At 50.8% G+C, this 7,778-nt stretch overlaps 1 protein-coding gene across 1 annotated transcript; it reads right to left on the bottom strand.

The window, feature by feature from the left end:
- Positions 1 to 2,530: 2,530 nt before the first annotated feature.
- Positions 2,531 to 6,903, bottom strand: LOC311377481 (uncharacterized protein; the record flags this gene model as incomplete). The annotated part of the gene is given in 6 exon segments (XM_084491365.1): positions 2,531 to 2,649; positions 2,927 to 3,115; positions 4,123 to 4,364; positions 4,667 to 6,059; positions 6,619 to 6,840; positions 6,843 to 6,903. Coding segments are annotated over 6 exon segments (2,226 nt in total), but the record flags the coding sequence as incomplete, so codon positions are not given.
- Between the last annotated feature and the right edge of the window lie 875 nt (positions 6,904 to 7,778).

The raw sequence follows: 7,778 nt of genomic DNA, 5'->3' as shown, positions 1-7,778 counted from the left end.
AGAGACATGTTAGGAGAGAGAGAGAGATGAGGTAGAGGGACATCCAGAGAGAGAGAGCATGAGAGAGAGAGAGAGAGAGAGAGAGAGAGAGAGAGAGAGAGAGAGAGAGAGAGAGAGAGAGAGAGAGAGAGAGAGAGAGAGAGAGAGAGAGAGAGAGAGAGAGAGAGAGAGATAGATAGATAGATAGATAGATAGATAGATAGATAGATAGATAGATAGATAGATAGATAGATAGATAGATAGATAGATAGATAGATAGATAGATAGATAGATAGAGAGAGACACAGACAGACCAATTTCTCTCCAATGTGGGAGTTCTCTTTAAAGGAGGATTTACAGTAGGGCTTAAGTGAATGACATTCTACGCTTTTTCGAAAGAGCACAAAAAGCCAAATGCTAATTTTGTAAAGGTCGGGTTTACATTCCTGGGATCATCAGAGCCGACTCATCAACCTTCATGAGAAAAACATCACTTTGCATAAGATTAAAAACCCAGGAAAGGGTCAAATCAACTGTAGTTAAATGTTTGTTTAGGGAACCACGCCACCCCGGGCAGAGTTGGCGTACAAAGCCTTTGGTTAAAGGTTAAGTGCAAACGTTCGTTGGCACAGAAGTTAAAACAGCGCGCGAGGACAAGCAAAGTCTGGCTGCTAAGGTTCTGTGGTTTCGATAGAACAGGATATTCTAGGAGTCGCTGTCAATACCAAACGACTTGATAGGTTTGATGGGCCATGAAGAGAGAGAGAGAGAGAGAGAAAAGAGAGAGAGAGAGAGAGAGAGAGAGAGAGAGAGAGAGAGAGAGATAGTTTTATTACCTTTGATCACTCCTATCCCAACCATTATCATTTTTTTTTGTACTGTTATATTAAACTTTGCAACCTTTTAAAGTGCTTTTCTTGCTACATTTTCTTTGTTTAATTTGTAACTGCTTTGGGAATGTGAATGTCCACTTTCGATGCTAAAACAAACCTTTTTTTTAATTGATTTAAGAGGGAGAGAAAGAGAATACAGCAGTAAACAGAAATGTCAAGTGCTGATAATAAAAGCAGCAGAAAAAATGTCTTCAGTTGGCTCTCACCGTGCGAACCAACCATCAAGCTAAGCTCAGATAAATACATCAGCCAGAATCTGGGTTTGGGGGAGATCTGATATATATATATATATATATATATATATATATATATATATATATATATATATATATATATCTCTATATATATATCTGATATATATATATATATATATATATATATATATATATATATATATCACCGCAGAGTTACACTACAACTGCTTCAACATATGCTAAGCTAATTAGCCGCGCCTCTTGTAGCGCGCCAAGGCACTCCCTGCAGTAAAGTAGTGGTGTGTAACGTTACGTCAAGCAGTCCTCCCAGAGGTAGGAACACACTGTGACTGTTAAAGGTTCATGTTCAGAGTGGATAAAAGCTTTTTTTCTGTTATTATCTCATCTGGCATCGTACACGTTGTTATTAGTGGGATTTAAATGAACGATTGTAAGGTATGATTTTTAAAATGGATATGCGTTGATTATGTTAGAGTATTAATCTAGGGATGGATTAAAACCTGAAAGGTTTACATTTAAGGTTGGAGACGGTTAACTTTAGGTTTTAGGGGAACGCTGGTAAAGTTTAAGAAAGGCTGTGATGTTATTGGTCACGGTATGTATCTGGGGCGCGAAAGCATTGCATCATGGGAATAACCAATGCATCCCGCGCGGAAATGTACAACAAACCCAGTCTACTCGCTACACACAGGGACAGTACAAGAGAGCTGTATAAATATCTAAATCACTGAGAAGGATTTGTGCTAAAAGAAAAAAGAGATTTCTTTCTCCTCTTGGATTCTTTCCCAGACTCCTGGACTTGGCAGGAAGCCGGCGAAGGAAACATCAAATCAAGCTGTTTGTAGACGGCGGCCGATGCCCGTAAACTCCTGACCTGGAGCCCCTCTGGCCCCCGACACAAATCACCCACCATCAAATAATGACTTTTGTGCTTGAAATAATTCCCGAGAATTCCCTTCCTGATTGGGACTGGCCTCAAGGTAACGGAAATCTGATCGAAAAAAAGTACAACACAGCTCGGCCTGCATCGCTTGTGAGTCGAAAACAGTTTCCCATCCAAGCCCTGTTTGGCATTAGGTCGTTCATTGGCAGGGGTGGTAGGATCTGGTGAGGTTTGTTTTCTGTTCGCGACTCAGAATAGACATAATATTCAACCCTTAGACTCCGAGATGGCCCTCTCCTAGTGCCGACAATCGTCAGCTCTGTGTGGGGTTTTACATTCATAAATAAATACAGATAGGCCTACTGTAAGAATCGTTTTATTTAATCATGGTTTCATTACTATCGGTATTATTACCTGCTGTGTCATGTTGTTTATTTAGAATCGTTGTTTAAATGCCTTTAATGAGAGGTTGATGAGAGGTTATCTAATGGCATCCTGTTCCTAGTAGCAGTAGTACACACTACTACACACACTGAGAGTATATAAAGTTGTACGGGGCGTTACCGAGTGATTCTGTGGTAACAGGACAGAACTCTGGCCATGTCCTCGGCGCCGCAGCCCTCCTCCGGGACGTGGGTTCCCGTGACGACCAGAGCGCGGCCCAGCCGGTCCACCGTACCTGTTGGAGTCGAGCACAGCGTGACATTAGCTCATCGTAGCAACGGACGAGCTAATCACAACTACCTGGTGGCCATGAGTAGATGCTTTGTAAGTTCTGCTCATTCATGTTTTTAGAAGGCCTGTCTTCTCGTGACGAGGTTATTATGGGATATATTTAGCGTAACCGTCAACCGTTTTGTGACAATGACCGACTGTTAATGGTCAATTACTGAAATTATTTTTGTCGACTTTCACTGACGTACAAAATATACGTCAACCGTCTTCCGATCACGTACCGGAGAGCTTGAATTTCCCAGAGTGCAACAGGTCCGAGTCCAGCTCCCTCAGGAGGGGCGGGGCTTCAGCGGACGCGCTCTCTGATTGGTCGGGACGAGGTGTTTCAGGGCCAGACTCCGAAGCGTCGTGGTTGGACAGACTCGTAGCGGATTGGCTGGTGGAGTCGGGCGAAGAGTCCGTCTGAGTCTCTGTGGACCAATGGGAATGAATATGAGAGAGTGAGGCCATTAACGAAGAGAAGTGGAACTTATTGACCTTCAGTCGTTCAATCAAAGATTGAAATCATCATCGTTTCATCAAAGCGTGGATCCATACATGACATTGAGGAGGTGTACGGGTTAGAGGGTCTCTCGCTCTAGGACGCAGTAGTCATTAGGGGATCGAACCCAGAGCCTTTCAGCTGGGAGTCAAACACCCAAACCACTCGATTATCTTCAAGCATTAGCGACACTTAACGGAACACACCGAGATGTCTGTAAGTGGTCTGTCTCTCCAAGAATGAGACGCGTTGTCTCATTCCAAAAGGCACCATTACTTTCCAAAGACTTCCAGTGTACACAGAACAGTCATGGGAGAATAACGCAGAAACGGTCAGTGTGTTTGTGGACATACTACGATCTAAAGCCGTTTCTCAATTCGCGTTCTCGTGTGTTCTCGTGTACTTGCGTTCTCGATAAACGTCATCAGTGGTAGCCCAAGCACTGTTCCAATTCCAAGTACGCGAGTACGCGAGTACTGTCGTAAAACCCGGAAGTGTTCTCGATGCGTTCTCGATGAGGCCGTTCTACCGAGGACGCATCGGAGGTGACTCGTGTGGACTTGGGACCGTTAAATATCCCAGAATACATCATCGAGTCCGCTGCTGTTCCAATTGCAGGTGCGTACTCGCGTTCTCGGAAGTCCGTACTTGAAAGTCCGGACTTGCCAAGTACGTACTTCCAAGTCCGCGAGAACGTAGTCCGCGTACTTGGTATTGAGAAACGGCATAAGTAAACCAAAGTGTATTCCCTTCACGAGCACGCCAGCTAGGCTACTGTAACTCCGGACGTCAGTGGAAGAGGCTATGGGGAAGAGAATGCCAGTGAACTCTCCTTTCTGACGCACAGCGAGTGATGAGTCATTAAACAACTGGTCTGGTTGTGGGTCGGACTGAAGGCCGCCCCTACAGACACCTGGCTGACCCCGCCCAGCTCACCTGCGCTGCCTTTCCTTGACTTGGGTTCTTCCGCTCCCTGATTGGACGAGGTGTGCTCTTTGTCCCGCCCACTAGACTCCTCTGCTACCTCTGATTGGCTGTCCTTGGTGACTGGCGGTTTAGTGGAGGAGGGGCGGGCGGGGAGCGGGGGCGGAGCTTTGGGCAGAGCTTTAGAAGCTTTCTGGTTGCCGCGGCCACCGGAGCGCGCCCTTCTTTGGGCCCCTTTCCCCTTCCTCTTCCTCCTGTTATGAATGAAGTCATTAGCGTCTTTATCAAACGAATAAGCATTTAATACGCACAACGATCCAGTTGATATGAAATGAAAAACTCCAGGCAAATAAATCAGTATAACAGTATAACAATACAACAAAAACAAACTATAAAATGACCTCATTTGAAACTTTAGTGGCAGTTTTTTTGTAGGAACCACATTAACATAATTCATTTCACTTTTTTCACTATTTTTTTTTTTTACACATTCTCACACTTTGTCTTCACGTGAGGACGAAGTGAACCGACCAATGAGAGGGAGGGCTGAGGTTACCTGGGCGCCCGCAGCGCCGGCGCTCTGACGTCCCTCCCCTGAGACGGGTCCCTCGCCGCCGTCTTCACGTCCGCGCTCTCCTCCGGTTCCCGGCTCTCGGTCCGGTCTGCGGACCCCGCACGCGGCCCGGAGCGCTCCGTCGACTGACATGTCTTCGCGCCCTCCCCGTCGACCAACGGGGCGCCGCCGGCGTCGGCCCCGCCCCCCGGGAGGTCGGCCAACGGCGTGCCGGCGCTGAGCGCGCCGCCGTCCGGAGCCTCCGAAGTGGGCGTGGCGGAGTCGCTGTCCCCGCCGGAGGGCGGCTTATCGCCGTCCTCCACCACCGAGTCCGACTGGGAGCCGTGGTCCGATTGGCCCTCGATCGCGTGCGACAGCTTGTGATTGGTCGAGCCCGGCTCCCCGCCCCCGCCCCCGCCCCCGCCCGGCGGCGAGGGCCCCGCCCCCTCCCTCTCCTTGCCCACGCCGGGCCTCCTCTCGTTGGACGGACCCTCGAAATAAAGCCCCGGGCTCCCGGCGGCCTTCTCCCCGTCGTCAGAGTCGTGCAGAGACGAGGAGTACGAGCGCCCCGCGCCGCCGCCGCCGCCCGCCCCCTGGGCTCTGGAGGGGGGCGGCGGCGAGGGCGGCGAGGGTGGCGAGGGCCGCGCGGGCGCCGCGTCCCCGCCGGGCGGCGGCACCGCGTCCCTCTTCCCGCCGACGACGTTCCGGAAGCTCCCGGAGCCCTCGGCCTTCCCGTAGCCCCAGGCCTTGCCCCTCTTCAGCTTGATGGCGTGGCTCCGTCGGCACATGGGGAGCGTCTTGGTCTTGCCGATGGCGTGCATCTCCAGGTACCGCGAGGAGGAGGAGGACGAGGAGGAGGAGGAGGAGGCGGCCGGGGGGAGGGGCTGGAGCGCCTGCCGGCCGTCGGCCCCGCCGTCGGGGCCCCCCCGCGGCTCCAGCAGCTCCACGTAGTCCCCGTCCATCTGGAGGTACCGGGAGGTGCGGCCCAGGCCGTCCTCGCTGCGCCGCCGCCGGGGGAGCGCCGGCTCAGCGTCCCGCCCCGCCGCCGCCGCCGCCGCCGCCGTCAGTCCTCCTCCTCCTCCTCCTCCTCCTCCCCTCCCGCCGTTGTTGTTGTTGTTGTCGATCTGCTCCTCCTCCTCCTCCTCGTCCCAGGACCAGGAGTCAGGGTCTCCGGAGGAGGAGCCCCCCCACCCTCCCAGCCCCCCGCCCCCCCCGCCCCCCCCGCTGCTGCCCCCCTCGCTGGGCAGCCGGCCCGGCGCCGGGCCCCCGCCGTGGGACATGAGGCCGGGGTCGTCGTTGGGGTCGTGGATGAACTTGGGGTAGACCACCTCCTTCCAGGGCAGCCGCACCACGCCGTCACAGGTGCTGACCAGACAGGTGTCCAGGCCGCCGCCCACTGCAGCACGGGGGGGGGGGCACAGCGGGGGGGGGGGGGGGGGGGCGGTCAGTCGGAGACAAGTGGAATGCTGCACCAAGAAATACTGACTATCCAGATGGGGAATTCTTGTGCTATTTCGGAATGAAATGTGGAATTTCAGAATTCAATTTCAGAATAAATTTTCAGAATTCAATTTCAGAATAAATTTTCAGAATTCAATTTCAGAATAAATTTTCAGAATTCAATTTCAGAATAAATTTTCAGAATTCAATTTCAGAATAAATTTTCAGAATTCAATTTCAGAACAAATTTTCAGAATTCAATTTCAGAACAAATTTTCAGAATTCAATTTCAGAACAACCTCTCGGACTTTGAACTTAAAAGTCAAAGAGGTCATAACTTTTCATAAACTAGGTTCATCAGCTTTAGTTTTAACAACCTGTTTCGACCCGTACACCACATCTTCCCGTTCCACATCGCCTCGGGGAGAGACGAAGAGCGTCGTCGCTGTCTGTCAAAAAGTCTCAAAAATGCCACGGCGACACGACGTTACACAAAGCGGGCGTTGGCCTCTCACCCTCGCGCTTGTGGCCGCGCTCGCGGTTGACGCTGTGCAGCCACTCGGTGGTGAACACTAGGGGGTGCTGCGACTCGGGCACCAGGATCTCCTGCACCGTGCGGCCGCCGGGCGCCAGGCACTTGAGGGCCAGCCGGGGGCAGCGGGTGGAGAAGGGCACCACCTGCAGGTAGAAGTCGGTGCTGCGCAGGAGCCTCCAGTCCAAGGTGGACAGCTGCACACCACCTTCTCCCCCAGGCACAGCGGCCAGCCCGAGTGCAGGAACAGGCAGCCCAGGTACTGGGACTACAGGGGGGGGGGGGGGGGGGGGGGGGGGAGACCGTTAATTCAAATTCAAATTCAAATTCAAAAAACTTTATTGTCCCCAAGGGGCAATTGAAGACAGACACGCAAAGCAGCGACATTTACACAGGACAAGCTTAGTTTGCAACATACGACAAGACAATTGTGTTAGTTACTGACTGATAAGAAACACAAGGCATAGTTTATTTACAAATATACAGTGGTATATAAATAATTTATAAATAAAAAGAGCTGATCTTAGAAGTTTTAAAAGTTTTAAAAGGAAGTTTTAAAAGTATAACATAAAACTAAAGGTTGAGATAAGATAAGTTAAGATAAGAAGGTACTGAGGCGGAATTAAGATAAGGCTTCCACGTGCTGAGATTAAGGAGACAAGACGCGTTAAGTTCAATTTAGTTCCGCTTGTGTTGAACGTAGGGAGACAATATAGCGTATGACGGACGTACGCATCGCAGCGTCTGGGTTAAGGAGGGAGAGCGATTCAGTTAAAACAACCACTTGAGATAAGGCCAGATAAGAGCGCCGACTAAAACTCTCTCTCCATCCCTCGACTATCTCTTATCTGTGAGTCAGGCGCTCACGTGAATCCCAGCTGGCAAAGTCAATGCTTACACACACACACACACACCACACACAGATGCCAACACACACACCAAACACACACACACAGACACACGCCACTTCCCCAGCTCATTCATTCACGGCCCCACAACGCACAAACTCCCCATTCTCCATTCACACACCAGGCCGCTTCTCGTCTACGCCGCCCGGTTTATTTTAGTAAGAGCATTCTAGAAACGAGAGAGAGAGAGAGAGAGAGAGAGAGAGAGAGAGAGAGAGAGAGAGAGAACAGAGGA

Source organism: Micromesistius poutassou (assembly GCF_964030765.1).
Source record: "Micromesistius poutassou genome assembly, contig: SCAFFOLD_1896, whole genome shotgun sequence".
In the NCBI taxonomy this organism is placed as follows: domain Eukaryota; kingdom Metazoa; phylum Chordata; class Actinopteri; order Gadiformes; family Gadidae; genus Micromesistius; species Micromesistius poutassou.
This window is presented reverse-complemented; position numbering and strand designations above follow the sequence as displayed.